The sequence below is a fragment of the Phascolarctos cinereus genome, unplaced genomic scaffold (genome assembly GCF_003287225.1).
Source record: "Phascolarctos cinereus isolate Bilbo 61053 unplaced genomic scaffold, phaCin_HiC Scaffold_5;HRSCAF=322, whole genome shotgun sequence".
NCBI classification, from domain to species: Eukaryota; Metazoa; Chordata; class Mammalia; order Diprotodontia; family Phascolarctidae; genus Phascolarctos; species Phascolarctos cinereus.
The window spans coordinates 175,866,035-175,882,499 of record NW_027555958.1 but is presented as its reverse complement, the minus strand read 5'-3'; the positions used below and the strand labels follow the sequence as shown (position 1 = coordinate 175,882,499).

General features: G+C 40.4%; 1 protein-coding gene across 4 annotated transcripts in view; it reads left to right on the top strand.

Annotated features, from left to right (window-relative positions):
• Positions 1-16,465, top strand: part of ANKRD6 (ankyrin repeat domain 6) — a 94,266-nt gene that overhangs the window by 48,180 nt on the left and 29,621 nt on the right. For 2 of the 4 annotated variants that reach the window (XM_020963057.2, XM_078155241.1), the window contains exons 1-3: positions 4,060-4,368; positions 11,785-11,883; positions 14,164-14,262. In XM_020963057.2, coding sequence (XP_020818716.1) covers positions 4,075-4,368; positions 11,785-11,883; positions 14,164-14,262 — 492 coding nt within the window. In that variant the 5' untranslated portion in view covers positions 4,060-4,074. Of the gene's footprint in view, positions 1-1,107; positions 1,207-4,059; positions 4,369-11,784; positions 11,884-14,163; positions 14,263-16,465 lie in introns of those variants that run through there. The other 2 variants (XM_020963054.2, XM_020963058.2) reach the window with 2 other exon arrangements.

Here is a 16,465-nt window from a genome sequence, read left to right as displayed (position 1 = left end):
AACAGATTCTGGTGGTTTTTCACAAATTTGAACTATGAAAAGAGTCTATACTGCAAAAGTTCTAAGTCATTTAGAGACTTTGTTTTCTGTGTGGCCTGTAACTCATCTGTTAAGCTATTCTTTCACAGAGGGGTGTAAACCATTTGAGCAGATTAACATGCGTTAATGTGGCAAGAATGATTCCCTGATTTACATCAGGTGGTATGTTCCAGCATGCTGGGAGGCTGCTATTTAAAGAAGGGTTGCTATCTGGGCAGAGCCATTTCCCCAGGGTAAGTAAAATCAGGGGAAGAAGAAAAAGAAATCCACATCCTTTGGGAATACAGTATTTTTTCAGGAGAGAAAAACATTTTTCATTTATTTTCTAGTTTGTTTATTTGCATTGAATTGCATTATTTCTTCTGGGAGACCCTGGATCTGGGGCTTCAGAATCAAAAGTTGTTTGGGAAAAAGAATTTGGAAGATAAGAAACAATATTTGGGTTATTTTGTGTGTGTGTGTGTGTGTGTGTGTGTGTGTGTTTTGCCTAGATAGATGACAATTAATTTGTGATTGTTCTGGTTACCTACCAAGGGTGGGGAACCTGCAGCCTCAAGGTCACATGGGGTCCTCAAGTCCAAACTTCATAGAACAAATCCCCTTAATAAAAGGATTTGTTCTGTAAAATTTAAGACTCAGTCAAAAAGCTGTATACCCAAGGACCTAGAAGGCCACATGTGGCCTCGAGGCTGCAGGCTCCCCACCTCTAAGACCATTAGCTATTCTCCCTCTTCATCTAACACTGATACCAGGAAGGAAATGAAAAAAGACAAAGTTAAACCACTCAATTTACAAATAGACTCTTTTATAAGAACTAGTGAGAATGCTAATATCATTGACTAAAATGAAGTTCTATTTTTTAAATAGATTTCAGTTATTCATCTCAATCCTGGCGCAGCTTTTGTTCTAAATTAATGAGAATTTCTATGTAAACATGGAGAAGAAATCTCAATAAAAGTCACTGTGAAGCAACATTTCTTTAGTGGGGTGGGGTAGAGGAAGATGTAGAAGTGATGCTTCTGAATTGTTCATTGATCTGAAATCAGCATTTTTTTTTGTCATCTACAGCATGGCCGGACACCACTACATCTTGCTGCCAATAAAGGCCATCTTCCTGTTGTCCAGATCTTGTTGAAGGCAGGCTGTGACCTGGATGTCCAGGATGATGTAAGTAAAGGGATTGGGGGTTGTTCTCATGTCAAGAATCAAAATCTGTCATGAGAAGCATATGGTATAATTAAAAGTGATAGTGAAGAGATATGATAGTCCAGGCCAGACTAACCTCTATGATTCCCTCATGTAGGTCAGTCATACAAGGGAAAATAATTCTGAAGATCAGCCTAAAAGGATGTCTTGAATTATATACCCAGTAGCAAATTTAAATAGGAGTCATGATGCTTGGTTTCTCCAGTCACCTGTGATTTCTCCATCTGATAGGACTAACACTAATGGGTATTGTTTGCCACATGTTCAACTTTTAAGTACACATAAAGCCTCACTGGGACTCCCTTGTGACACTGATTTATATGTAGATCAGGGGTTCCTACCCTGGTGTAATTGGACCTGCAAGGAGTTGGTGGGTAGTCTGTGAACCTGGGTGAGGAAAAAATTACATCTTTATTTTCAATAACCTCTAAAATTTAGCATTTCTTTCTATTATTTAAAAATAATATTTTGAGAAAGAGGTCTCTAAGTTTCATCAAGGCTCGAAGGTGCCATATCACAAAAAAAGTTAAGAACCCCTCTATTAGATGTATTTATAGTTGAAGTTTCTTAAAGCTTTAGGATATAAAATGAAGGAAGAAGATCAGTTTTTCTTTTTCCTTTTTCTCACTTTCATTAATAGTGTAAATCCTCTTCAAGATCCTGCTAGAATATAGCATTAACCTGCAGGAGGCAACTTCAGTGGCTGCTGGTGAATGATATCTGATTTGCTGAGGGTCAGCCTTAAACATCAGCAGACTGACAGTTCTATATAAGAAAAGTCAATAACTATTTCTCCCTACGTCATGTAATCATACCCTTGGAAGCTACTATAGGCCTCTTTTTAATTTTTCTTTTATTTTCAGCTTCAAATTCACTGTATCCCCTTGTACAATTAGATCAATTCCACCTATGTATTATATAGTAGTGTTCTCTGATAAACGTGGATATGTGTGAGAAAAGTACAGGTCATTTGAGTCCTCTTGAAAATACTGAGTTTAATGTAACCTCCTCCATATTAGCTTTTAATAATTCCCGAAATTGAACAGATCTACACCTGTAAGCAAACCTGGGTGTGGCTAAAATGGGATTCACCAACCTGTTCTAGTGTTTCCAGAAATCATTTTGCAAAGCCCTAATGCCAGGTATTCTTAGAAATGTAACAATGATGGCATATCCAAAGAAATAACAGAGCATGGAGCTGATTGTACACGTGTATGTGGCTATGCATGATATGGGAGTCTTTCCCATTACTTTTTTTTTTTGAGGCTGTGTCTCTTTATCTCATCAGGGCTTGGAAGCTCGGAGCCACTCACTAGCCTGAAACTAATTATGATCAGTATGGAAGCTTAAATACTGGGTCAGTTTGTCTCTTCTGGGGCAATGTAATGGCCTTCTGATTCCATGGGGCATTCGACATATTAATCCCAGACTTAGTACAGACACTTAACTGGCTTATGCCCTACTGCAGTTCAAAACTTTCATACTCAAGAGATCCACAGGTCCACCAGCCTCAGCTTCTTCTAGGGCAGGGATTATGAATGTGTGCCACCATGCCTGACCTATCCCATTCCTTTCATGGAAAGGCTGTGCATTTCAGCAGAAGCAAAGTTTTCTAAAGAAGATAGGTTTAACTAAATTTACTGATCTCCAGTGTGTGCCTTTGAGGGGACACACACACACACACACACACACACACACACACACACACACACACACCATCAGAACATTCCTCCATAGACAAGATTACCTCAGTGCGTATGGTTTTTGTTTTTGAAGTAAGTGACTTGGAGTAGAAGAAGTTGGATTAAGTTGCTAAAGGTGTGTGAGACAGCACACAATCTCATATTCTGGTGATGTGATCACATCTTCATTTATACATTGACAGAAATCCGGTACTTGACATGGAGAACCATGGTAACTACACACATTTCCAGTGGCAGGTCCTACAGGAGTCATCATGCAGCTGGATTTCAATGGATTCAGAAAGCATTTGTTGTTTGACAGTAACCAAGGCTATTTTTATGGGGGTGGAGGAGGGAGAGAGAGTAGGCAAAGGCGATGATCGATCAAGATGGCAAACATCAGCATAAGGAAAGTCTTGGCTAATTTCAGAGGATAGCACCCTGCACTCCCTCCTTGCTCATGCACATGAAATTATTAATTTTCTTGTATCTTTACCTTGTCCTACGCAGAAATACTTATGTTTCCTCTGTTATGTGCTGCATTTTAAAAACAACCACAAAAACTTGTGTTGTTATCATTAAGAATTCGGAATGAATGATGTGGCCAACCCTGGCCTCTGTTTGTAATGAAAGAATGAATTTCTAAATGTATGAGCAACCACAGATTCCAGTGTTTCTGTCTCCAGAGTGGTCATAATGTGCTGAGTGGCATGGTGTTGAGTGGGGAAGCCATTTGGTATGGTGGAAAGAGCACTGGTATTAGAATCAAAAGACCTGGGTTCAAATCTTCCTTCCAGTGCTTACAACTGGGATGACCTTAAGCAAGTCTCTTCATCTCCCTGAGCCTCAGTTTCCTTATCTGTAAAAAGAGTGGCTTAGATTAGATGAATTCTGAGGTCCCTTCTAGCTCTAAATCTTAGATCTTATGAGAAGTCTTTGAGTATGCTTGCAAGTATCAGTAGAAGAAAGTTCCATGCCTTTGTTCTTTTAACAAGACTGGGAAAATTAATGAATGAAATTATCTACCTATCCTGGACAGTGTGCTGATAGTGAACATAACTGTTGTGAAGAGTTTAAAACCCTAACTTCATATTCTGCAGATATTGTTCTTTAAAGTCATTTTTAAAGACTGATAATTAGTGGAAGAATGACCTTCAGTGGCCTGGAGTGGGATTATTATGAATTTCAACCTGTGGAAACCAGTTCTTTAGAGTATGGAACCCCAGGAGCTAATTCTCTCTTGCTTCCTGCCAATCCTGCCAAATCCTATTGGAGCTCTAACGAGGTCTCTGATTGGTCCATGAGTATTCACACAGAACACACCTCAGAAATAGTCCAGGACAGAGCGGCTATGGTGAAAGGCATCAAGGAAGAGAAAAATAAAAAAGACCAGAGGAGAAAGACTAGGAAGGAACCTAGAAGATCAGAGAGAGAAAAGGAGGTCAGCAGTTTCCTTTGTGCATCTCTCTGGCCTCATGCTTCCTTTCAGCAGGCTTGCATGTGTGCCCTGCCCTGGCATGGCATGATTGCTCCTGAAAAGATGCATGCTTTCTGCTTGTGTGGCTCGGGGTTAGTCTTGTCGCTAGGCTTAAAAATCTCTCCCCACTATTTCTCACCACTCTCAGTTTTCTGACCATTTGGAGGAAAGCCCAAATAGATCCAAATCTAAGGATATTGACTCCAGAGGTTTCAAATTCCTAAAAGCCTCAAATTTAGATAGATAGATAGATAGATAGATAGATAGATAGATAGATAGATAGATAAAAGGGATGTGGCAGGATATCATCAGTTCGTGAAACCTAGTACATAGCTCAGTGTCTTCCTAATCAGAACTGCTGAGTGAAGAATCCCTTGTTCTTCAGATTACCAGTTAGTACAACCTCTCCTCCCACATTTTGTTGATCATTCAGAATATATCTACAGTATTTAGTTTTTTCATATCCAAACCATTCATCCATCCAACAAGAATTTATTAAGCACCTACTATGTGGCCAGGTACTGTTATAAATAGTAGGGATACAGAGACAAAGGAAAATTAATCCCTGCCCTTTGAGAACTTACATTCTATTGGGGAATCAACATATACACATACAAATGAATACATGTTGTAGAAAATAACATTGGGGATGGGCTAGCAAACAGGATCAGAAAAAAAGCCTTAGGTGCAGAAAGTGGAATCTGAGCTGAATTATGAAGGTAGCTAGGGATTCTAAGAGGTAAAAGTGAGGAGGGGGCACATTCCAGGGATGGGGTAGATAATTTGGGCAGATCAGTCATAAACCAGCAAGGATTTATTAAGTGTTTATAATGTGCCAAGCCCACTGCTAAGGAGCTTCCATTCTAATGGGCAAAGGCAGAGTCAGGAGATGTAATGTTGGGTACAAGAAACAGCAAGGGGGCCACTTTGGGACATTAAGGGTAATCCTGTAGAATGAAACTAGAAAGGTTGGGCTGGAGGCAGGGTGTGAAGGATTTTAAAGGCCAATGAGAAGTAGTGTATCATAATGTCTAGAGTGTTGTCCTTGGAATCAGGGACACCTGATGGATGTGTAACCCTAGACAAGTCAACTTTATCCATCTCAGTTTCCTGCTTTGTAAAATGGGGATAATAAATCCTACTCACAGAGTGGTTGCAAGGTTAAAATGAGATCATATTTGTAAAACACTTTGCAAACCCTAAAACATTACATAAATGCTAGCTAGCTAGCTCTCAGTATTCTAGTCTATTCCCTAAGATTATAAGTTGCAAAGAAGATGATGATCTGCTTTGGTAGAAGGAGTTTCCTCCTTTGGGAGTTCCTTATGTCAGTAAAATCACAGGTCTACTCCCTGTCCCTCCCATTTTAGTGCCACACAGAGGAATTTGTATTTCATCCTACAGGCAAGCCAGTGGAGTTTGATTTTGATAATTGCTAGGAGAGACAGCCCAAATACCACCACTTTTTCTGGCTCTTTCCAAGAATATCCGAGGTTTGAATTCCCTCATAAATAAGGAGACAACTCTGAAAACAGCTCTGAATTGGGAGAATCAGGAGAACTGAATGCTAGTCTGGACTCTGCCACTAGTTCTCTGTAATACCTTGGGTAAATCACTTCATTTCTATACTTGGTTTTTTCATCTGTAAAATGGAGGGATCAGACTAGATAGTCTCTTAAGTTACCTCCTAATGCTGATGTTCTTTAATTTTTGACTGTCAGTAAGGGAAAGACAACTCAAAGTTTGATTCAGAATGATTAATAGGAATAGCTAACATTTACATAGCACCTCCTTTGTGCTAAGTGCTTTACAATTTTTCTTTAATTTGATCCTCACTACAACCCTGGCAGGTGGGTGCTACTATTATCCCTATTTTCTGCATGAGGAAACTGAGGCAATAAGAGGTTAAGTGACTTGCCTAAAGTCAGACAGCTGGTAAGGTATCTGAAGCTGGATTTAAACTCAGATCTTCCTGACTCCAGGCCCAGTGCTCTATCTATTGGCTATCCAAGGCTAGCTTATTGCTAATGAGTAGGAGACTGGCCTCCCCAACCACTTCTGGGCTCTGAGAAGTCATGGTCTTTCTGCAAGACTCCAGTTTGGTACCCTAGTGTGGAGGGATGTCTCTGTCTTTAATCCTCAGGACCAGATCCCAAATATTTTCTCTTTCCAGCTTTAAGCCACAAACATACTCAAAATCACTTTGTGGTGATTTCTTCTGCAGTTGACCGAGGTGTCTTGCATAAAGAGCAGGCACATGGCAGATTCAAAGAATTATTGCATATCTTATCCTACAGGGAATTAAAATGGACCTAAAAGTGGGGGCATCACTCACAGGAAGTGATAGGCTTTCCCTATCTTTAGCTTCTAGGATAGGGTAGGGGAATAAAACAGCAGGTCCCTATTGGCGAAATGCTATATCCTTGAAATTTTATTGCGTACGTCTTCTGCTTAGCACAGTGCCTGGCTCATAGTAGGTGCTTAATAAATGCCTCTACCTAAGATGTCCCTCCACCATACCTTGCATATAGCATTCATTCAAGAAATACTTGTTGAAAGGATGCTATTAAGACTACTGTACTCATCCTGTCATTTCTTTTAAAGATTTTAGGCATTCCTGGAGGTTTTTTTAAAAGTCATAAAGGAGTTAGGGAATATGGTTAAGCTATATTGTATGATTCCCAGTGCAGCTTCTAAGTGCCTTTTGGGGCTTTTTTAATGATGACTGAATGAAGTGTAGAAACATTAAGGAAACGTTTAGCTGTCTCAGCTGTAGTCCTCAAAGTAGGAGTGTTTCAGCATCAAAGCTTTTGCCTTTATGGGAAGGTAAGATTGAGAGCGGTACTGGCCTTGTCTGCTACTTTTGGGAGCAGCATGTAGACAGGGAGTTGTTATCCCTTCTTACTCTTCTCTCCCCTTTACTTAAAGGAATTCAGCTTTAGTTATAACTAAGGGATTGCTGAGTTCAAATTGCTGTCATCTGTGCCTGGAATCATTTTCTTATAAGCTGTGCCCCTAAAGACCCTTCACTCTATTCTAAACAGAGCTCATTATCCAGTTGTAGAGTGACCTAGGTTCAGATCTCACCTCTGAGGCTTATCGCCTGTGTGACTTGAAAGAAACCACTCAACCTTCCTGAGACTCAGTTTCTCTTCAGTAGTAAAATCAGTAGGTTGGACTACCATATACAGCTATTTTTAAAAAATGTCGACATAGGGCTGTATAATGTGATCTATGAAATGGATAAGAGAGTTCCCATTACATTTCTCCTAGGCTATCAGGGATGCTCTCTACCAGAGCTGATAAGCCATAAGATGAAAAAGTCATGGGTTCCTCTTTGTGTGATGCAGATAGAGCTCCAACTGTTATCTCGTGATGAAAGTCATCTGATCTTTGTGTGATTCTGATAATACCACTGAAAATTTACAGAAAATACTGCCCATCGTGGAACTGAATGGATGAATTTAGCTTCTTGGACTGAGTTAAAGAGCAATTTTCCTTGGAAAGGGGGATTTGTTAGCTTTATGAATTATAAGAGAACTTAGAGCATCACAGTCTGAAAGCTGGAAGGGACTTCAGTGGTCATTTTGTATATTCCATGCCAGAAAGCTATCCCCAGTATAACATACCCAAAAAAGTGGCCATTCCGCTCTGCTTGAAGACCTGGCCTCTGAGGAGGGAAAGCTCATCACTTCTCGAGGCAAGCCAGTCTACCTTGGGACAGCTTGACTTGTTAGGATACTTTTCCTGACATCAAGTCTAAATTGGCTGCTTTGACATTTCCTCCCAATATTCCTAATTCTGCCCTTTGGGGCCACGCAGTATAAGTGTAATCCCTACTGTATATGACATCTCTACAAGTACATGACCACAGCTATCATGTCCCCTTGGAGCCTTCATACCACCAATCTAAATATGTCCACTTCTGTTAAGTGATCCTCCTATGACGTTTACTTTAGCCCCTTCAACATCCTGGTTGCCCACCTCTGAAAGCTCTCCATTTTAATAGTGTCCTTAAACTACGGCACTCAAAACTGAGCACAGTATTCCATGTGAGACCTGAGTAGGACAGAGTATAGAAGGCTTATCACCTCCTTATTCCTGGAAGGTAGGCTGTGATGAACATTTAAACCTGTATTAAAGTGTGGCCAGGGGGTGATGGGGAGAGACAAGATCATAACAACAGGTGCCCATGTCATTAGAAAAGAATGAAACAGGTCCAGTAATAATAGTATGGCTGATGTTGCTGATAAGTCACATTCACTGTAGGCAGGGGGTTTTCTGTTAGCCCTGTGGAAAGCTCTTGATGAAAGCATCATCAAACATCTGGTAGGGTCAGTAGTGGATTGGGGCCTTTTGTCTTGAGTCCTTTACAGATCCATATGGCATACAAATGGCACTTTTATGCCATGTGTAAATGGTCTTCGTTTTTAATGAGTCATCTTGAACAAAACACTTTTGGGGAAATGATAGTACCATTAAAATTTTTTTAAGAGAATGAATTCATAGGATCATAAATGTAGAGCTGGAAGGAGCCATAGAGAGATAATATTCACAAAGTGCTTAGCACAGAGCCTGGCACACAGTGAGCACTTAACAAATGCTTGTTTCCATTCTTTCTTCCATTCTCCTAATTTTACAAATGAGGAAAACTGACACTCAGAAAAATTACATTAACTTAGCCAATATTACACAGGTGGTAAGATAGGTAGGATTTGAATACAGGTCTTCCTGTCTTCAAGTCCAGGATACCATCCACTGTGCTGTGCTTGAATATGAAAGAGAAACAGACATTGCAAATGCTATTAAATGGGCTAATCTTCAGAAGTGTTTTTCTGATCTTTGAATTTACAGAGGTAGATAAGGCAGGTATCATTGTCATCACTGTTTTACATCTGGAGGAAACTGTCTCAGAGAGGTTATATGAGTTGGCCAAGGTCACACAGCTAATAAATGGCAGTGCCTATCCTCAACCAGAGATCTTCTGACTCAAAATTCAGCCTTTCCTCTGTAAAGCACTGCCTCTGTAGACCGGGTTCTAAAAGTTCTTATCCTTTAAAAAATGTTTTTTAATTAACATCTTTAATATCAAGAAAGAAAAATAAATTAGATATCTGAGATTAATCCACTTCTAATTTGCATCCCAGGTAATTACAAAGTAATAAAATCATCATGTAAACAGATCATAATTCATTCAAGTTAGCTCAGAAGAGGCCTCTTCTAGCACTTAGGTTTTATGAATTTACAAGTCTCTTCCTCTATGGGCTAATTGCATGTGTCTAGAACTCCTAGTGGTAGAACCAGAGAATGTTAGAGCAGGAAGGAACTGTAAAGATAATGCAGTCCAATACCGCCCTTTTAAAGATAAGAAACTGAGGTCAAAGGGCCCAAGCTTACACACTTAAAATTAGGACAAGAATTCAGAGCTCCTAACTTTCAGTCATTTCATTGATCTTTCTACTACCCTAGAAAAATCATTCATATTTTTTCATTGATCTTACCATGTATTCATCTGGGTGACAGTATAGAAGCAGACTTGGGGCAGGTCACTGGACCTCCCTGGGCCTCAGTTTTCTTGTCTGCAAAATGAGGGTGGTGGATTCTAACCTCCAAGTTCTGTTCCACATCTAAAATATATTTATATTTTAAATATATTTTACATTTATATATAAATAAATGTATCTATGTATATTATATAATATTTCTATAAATATGATATATAAATATATGTTAAACATATTTAAAATATAAATATAAAATATGAGATATTATTTTCTTTCTTGATTTTCCTAATTGTTTCATAGAGAAGATTTGCTTTTAGATTCCATAGAAGAAGCTTTCTCTGCTATAGTACTGATCTTTCCATATTTAGGAATGTCTTTTCCTTATTTTTCTTTTCTATTTTTCTCCTTTTTCCTTTTGCCTTTCTTTTCCCTCTCCTCTCCTGATCCTTTTCTCTTTCCCTTTCTTACCCAGGCTGAAAGTGTAGTGACTACTCATAAATCTGGTCCCAAGGCAGCTGGGTGGTGCAGTGGATAGGGCAGTAGCCCTGGAGTCAGAAGGACATGAGTTCAAATCCAGCCTCAGACATATAATACTCACTAGCTTGTGTGACTCTGGGCAAGTCACTTAGCCCCAGTTGCCTCATATTAAATACGTGTGTACACACACACACACACACACACACACCACACTCTGAGGGGCAGCTAGGTGGCCCAGTGGATACAGCGCTGGCCCTGGAGTCAGAAGGACATGACACTTAACACTTACCATCTATGTGACCCTGGGCAAGTCACTTAACCCCGATCGCCTCACGAAAATAAATAAATAAAATCTGGTCCCAATGCTGATTGGCTCAAAAGCTTTGATCTACTCTTTCTTATCTGGGTTAGATCACCCACCCTCAAACAGTCTGATTCCTCCCCCCACTCCCATCCCCGCACCAGTCTCAGAGGTCTTCTGTGTTGTTGCTGGACTTAGTGAGAATCCCTGAAGAACTACATAGCTCAACTGATCCACCAGCTCTAGCCTACCCCAGGAGAAGGGATTACAGGCCTGTGCCACTGTGCCTAATTATTTTTTATTTGAAGTTGAGTGAGAGAGTCAGATTCCATTCATCCCCTTGAGAGACAAAGGGAGAAACATTTGACAATCCCAAGAACCTAAACCCAGAGAGGGGTCAGAGACAGTATAAATTAGTAAGAATGGTACACGAAATTTCAGATGAGACTTAGAAATAAGCTCAGCACAAAGGCTTTATGATTATAAAGTGCTTTGGTCTTAACAGATCCCCAAGAGCTCCTCGCAAGAAATCCATGAAGAATCAACCACTTTGAATTGCCATTGACTATGACCATCATGGGACAGTTGACAAATTGCTAGCTAGCCTGAATTGTGAGGTGGTGATGCCTCCTGTAATGGAGAAAGGGCTTATCTACCCCAGTTGCGTTCCAGTTCCTGCCTCTTACGATAAACTGATCCAATTCTGCCAGCACAGGTCCTCGATTCGTTCCTCATGCCAGGTGTTAGGTACACTATCTAGGCAACATCTTCTCACGGAATCTTTAAAATGTTTTAATTCACTAACCCCTTCTGCTTCCTAGGGCATTTGTTGAGGTGCATAACCCCTATTTTGCAACTGTAACTATATGGCATAGAGTTGTTTGGGTGATGGGATTGAGATTCTGCTGGATCAGTGGTCAGGTGGCAAGTGGAAGCCAGTTTTCTCTATCCAGCACCCACTCTTCCTGAGAAGCACAGAGCCCCTCTCATTCACAGTAACACGTTCCTGTTTATGTTCTTTATGAGTCTGCCTGTCAGTAGCGGGCACAAGGTTACAGCTGGAGAGAATTAACTGATTGGTAATGCCTCACTTTTCAGGGGGATCAGACTGCACTGCACCGAGCTACTGTTGTAGGGAACACCGAGGTCATAGCCGCTCTCATTCAAGAGGGGTGTGCTTTGGACAGACAAGACAAGGTAAAAAGAGAAATCTCAGACACTGCTCTTGTCCCCTGGGTTCTGTGTGAGGCCACACATGGTTTGTAGATGGTCTATAAGGAACATGTCCTAAATATTTTTTAGGATGGGAGCTGAATAACTCCAAGTAAAATGAATGGGCTAAGACTTGATGATTGACTGTATCTTACTTAAATTGATCTTATAAGAGGATCTAGTCTCTCAGAAAAGTTGATCTTTGTACTTCTCTACCTACTTGGTAGCTTTAGACTGTATATGGATCAACCTATTTTTTTTTTTTAAATGTCATGTATTTCTCAGGCAGCATACTGACTAGAGAGCTGGCCTCGGAGTCTGAAAATCCTCTTTCTGATACATACTGGCTTTGTGATCCTGCATTGGTGAAGACAGTATACTATAGTATCCTATGTCAATGAAATCACAAGTACAGTCACCAAAAAAAGAAGGGGTAGGGGACCTAGCATGTTGGGTGATAGGTTTTACCCAAAGAATGTGTGTCCCTTCCCCCCCCCTTTTTTTTTGCTTTCCATATTTCCTCTGATTGGCATGCTCATATATACTTATCCCTTTGTATCTCCTGCATAATTTTCATTCAATACTAGTGTCCATGGCTACTAGCTTAGCTGCCCTCCAATAGCAGTGCTCTCAATATTTAAAACCCCTGAAAATAGACTTTATGGCAAAGCTACTCTAAAAATGGAGACCACCATACCCAGGGTTACCAAGTATAATCTTGCCAAGTACCAGGAGTGTTGGAGCTGACCTCTAACAATTTTTTTTAAGTTTACTGCCAGCATTAGGAAGGCTGGCTGAAGTCTGACTAGCAGTCATAGGTCAAATCAGCAAGTACCTACTATGTGCTAGGTGTTATTCTAAGAGCTGGGGCTACGAAGAAAGGCAAAAAGGAAAAAAAAATTCCTTAGTCTTAAGAAGCTCATGATCCAATGGGGGAGATAATGTGTATGTAGTCATAGGCAGAGCCCAAGCTCACTGGCAAAGAGTACCTGTCCCTTCCCCCATCTGACTGCCTAGTACACAGAATCTTCCTGACAACTTGGAAGAGAATGTAACTGTTTTCTCTTCAGACCTGCCACTCTTTGTCCTCTGCCACTCTCTTCCCTGTAAGGCCTCAGGCACAATTCCTATGGCTCAAATGATTAAATCTTTAAGAGCTATGTAAATGTAAGCTATTATTGTTGTTATTATTTCCAACAAGAAAAAAAAAGAGTTAAGTAGTAAGGGGTCAAGAGAAGGGGATGAAGAGTTGTTTGGTTATCATTTTAAAATTATGTAACTACAGCAAATATGGGTACCCCTTTCACTGAGGATTCAAAGACAAAACTACCTACTTGGTGATGCATACTGGAGATTCGAAGACAAAAAATGTAAGAAATCCCATACCTCAAAGGGTTTACATTCTACCAGATAGTTGCCTTATCTATTTAATGACAAACCACCTTTCCCTCAGTGTCTCTTCAGGTTCTTGGGTTTATTTGAGTATCGCTTCATTAATTCACATTTTAAAAGAAGTGAATATAAATTCTACCTGCCCAATTGGACACTGTAGATTTGTGAGTGGTCCCCAAGCCAGAGGGTATACCATTATACTCCCATGTCCCAAGTCTCATAACTTGGGCTTTGTTATTGAAACTTTTTAATATTTCTCTCTACAGCTGATATGAAAAGTAAAGTAGGTCGTGGGATAATTAGGTCAACATGGGGCAGCTAGGTGGCGCAGTGCACCGGCCTTGAAGTCAGGAGGACCTGAGTTCAAATCCGGCCTCAGACCAAACACTTGACATGTACTAGCTGTGTGGCGTTGGGCAAGTCACTTAACCCTGATTGCCTCACTAAAAAAAAATAAAATAAATAAAAATAAATAAAAAGATAATTAGGTCAACAATCATTTATTAAGTGCTTACTGTATTCCAAGCACTGTTCTGTTAAGCACTGGGGATACAATGAAGGGCAAAAAGGAGATCCTGTTCTCAAAGAACTTACAGTCTAATGGGGATAGATATGAAGCTGGATGAATGGATAGGATGATGTTTGTGGAATTCTTTTCTCCTAGCCTTGGCTTCTGGAACATCCCTGGTGTAGCCCAGAGGTCTCATTGAAGATTAAGTTGTTCAGGAGTCCAAGACCAGGTTCTTTATGTCTTATGTGCTCTTAAAGCATACTTCCTTGTTCCAACTCAGAAGTCTAAATCTGCTCTTCCTGTCTCTGTGTGTGTGTGTGTGTGTGTGTGTGTGTGTGTGTGTGTGTGTGTGTTTTCTGTAGGATGGGAATACCGCTCTTCATGAAGCATCCTGGCATGGCTTCAGCCAGTCTGCCAAGCTTCTTGTTAAAGCAGGAGCCAATGTGCTTGCCAAGAACAAGGTGAGATGCCAGCAGGTGACCGAAACTTCCCATTCATGAGGTAGAGGGAGCTGTGTATTTCCTTTCAGGCTGAGACCTGGTAGTGACACTTGTCCATGGATAATGACTGAATCATGCCCTGGCACTCAGAGTTTTGGACAAGAGTGAATCCTGCCAGGAAATTCCAGCTGTAGAGGTGAGGCCAGGGGCAGGCTGACATCTGACTTAGGACAGCAACTTCACTGAGAATTGCATTAATTATTGCTGAAGTCTTTCCCCCCTCCCTCCAATTCCTCTGGAAGTTTATATCCAGTTAATGTCAGCATCTTTCTGTTGCAGTTCAAAATCAGCTTAACCAGAAGGTGATGACAGATGCTCATGTTTATGTCTGGCATGATGTTGAATGCCTCTCTGTTCCAATGAAGCCCTCCAAAACCCAGTCTTCTTATGTGCATTCCTCAGGATGGGAATACCACACTTCACACTTGGCATAAATAAAATATTACTGGTGCTCATGAGCAAGTAGGCAACAGAAAGAAGCCAAAAAGAGGACTTGGCCTTGCCTGCTTTTGTCCTCCTGCAGGTCCTGTTTAATATTTTATGGGGTCCCAACAATTTCATAGAATAATAATAAATGACACAAATGTAGCACTTTAAAGATTGCAATGTGCTTGATGTAACATTGTCTCATTAGGTCCTTTTGATAACTGTACAAAGTACAAGTATTCAAAGTAACAGTGCAACAGGAATTATTATCCCCATTTTATAGATGAAGATATTGAGACTCAGAGAGGTTTAGTTACTTGCCCAGGATCAGACAGCTACTGTCAGAGGTGAGGTTTGAGCTAAGTCTTTCTGACTGTAAGTCCATTATTTTGTCCACAATGCCAAGCATGCTACTGCTAATGCACAGGAGAAGTTGGCATTCCTGCTGCCAGTTATAGTCAGCAGACTCTATTAGAATATAATACTAACAACAGAATAAAAAACTCAAGATTAGATGTGGCAGTGGAAATTAGGCAGTGGCCCCACTTATAACACATACCTATGTGTCCATGGCAAACACTGTGGTCAGTAATGAACTCCATAATAAGATATTTTACCAAGCCATGGATGCATATCTTCATTAGGGACACAAAAGATCTTCAAGATTGGGTAAAAGATCTTGTAGATGGCAAAGATACACTCAACCAGTAGAAATTATCAGAGGTAAACTGTTGACCCAGGATTGGGCTAGACACTCAGAAGGACGTAAAACAAGCATAAGACAGGTCAAGGAACTTACACTGTAAGTGATCGCCTACTTTTACCTCATTTGGCATTTCTAGAGGGAGGGAAAGAAGGAAGGAAGGGAGGGAGAGAAGGAAGGAGGGAGGGAGAGACTGGAAACGGAAGCCCTCCATAGAATGACCCCAACCTACCTTTCCAGTCTTAACTCTCATAATTCCCTGCATCCATCCATTCATTCACTTACTCAAAAAGTATTTTCAGCTGTCTGCTATGTACTTTCTGGGAAAGCCTCAAAAGGGGCTTACTGTTCAGTAAGGAAGTAAAGTAACTCAAAGAATTGATTCAGGCTGCTGGGAGAAATTTGAGAAGAGAGAGATTGCATTCACCTGGGGCACCAGGAAAGGCTCCATAAAAGAAGTGTCACCTAAGCTGAAACTTGCTAGAAAGGATGAACCTAGGCTGATCTAGTTACTGTCCACGAACTTTCTCTTCCTTGCTTCAGTTGCCTTTGTGATACTTCTGTAACTGACCTTCCCCATCTTTCTGGATTCTCTCTTCATCCTTTGTACTTAACAAAATCCTTCAAGGTCTGGTTCATCGCTCGCCTCTTCTTTGAAGCTGTCATTGGAAACCTTAGCCACTGCTGACTCACTCTGAATTCCTGTTTTATTCCTGTTCATTCCATGTAGTTGATGTGTATCCCATGCTGTAGTGTACTCTTATTTCATGTATATGTGCCTTATCTCCTCAACTATATTGAAAAAATTCTTTGAAAGCTCTTTGGAAAACAGAGTTTGGCAACTTACTACAGCACATAACAGAGTACATTACACATAGTAGATACTCAACACATATTTGATTAATTGATCAAACCAAACCTATGAAACCCTAATGATTATTTAAGACCAAAACTGAACTGGTCATAGGGAGGTAATTCCTTCCCTTGAAAAGAGGGATTTTCTCTTTATGAAGGAATGAGCATGAGTACAAGATC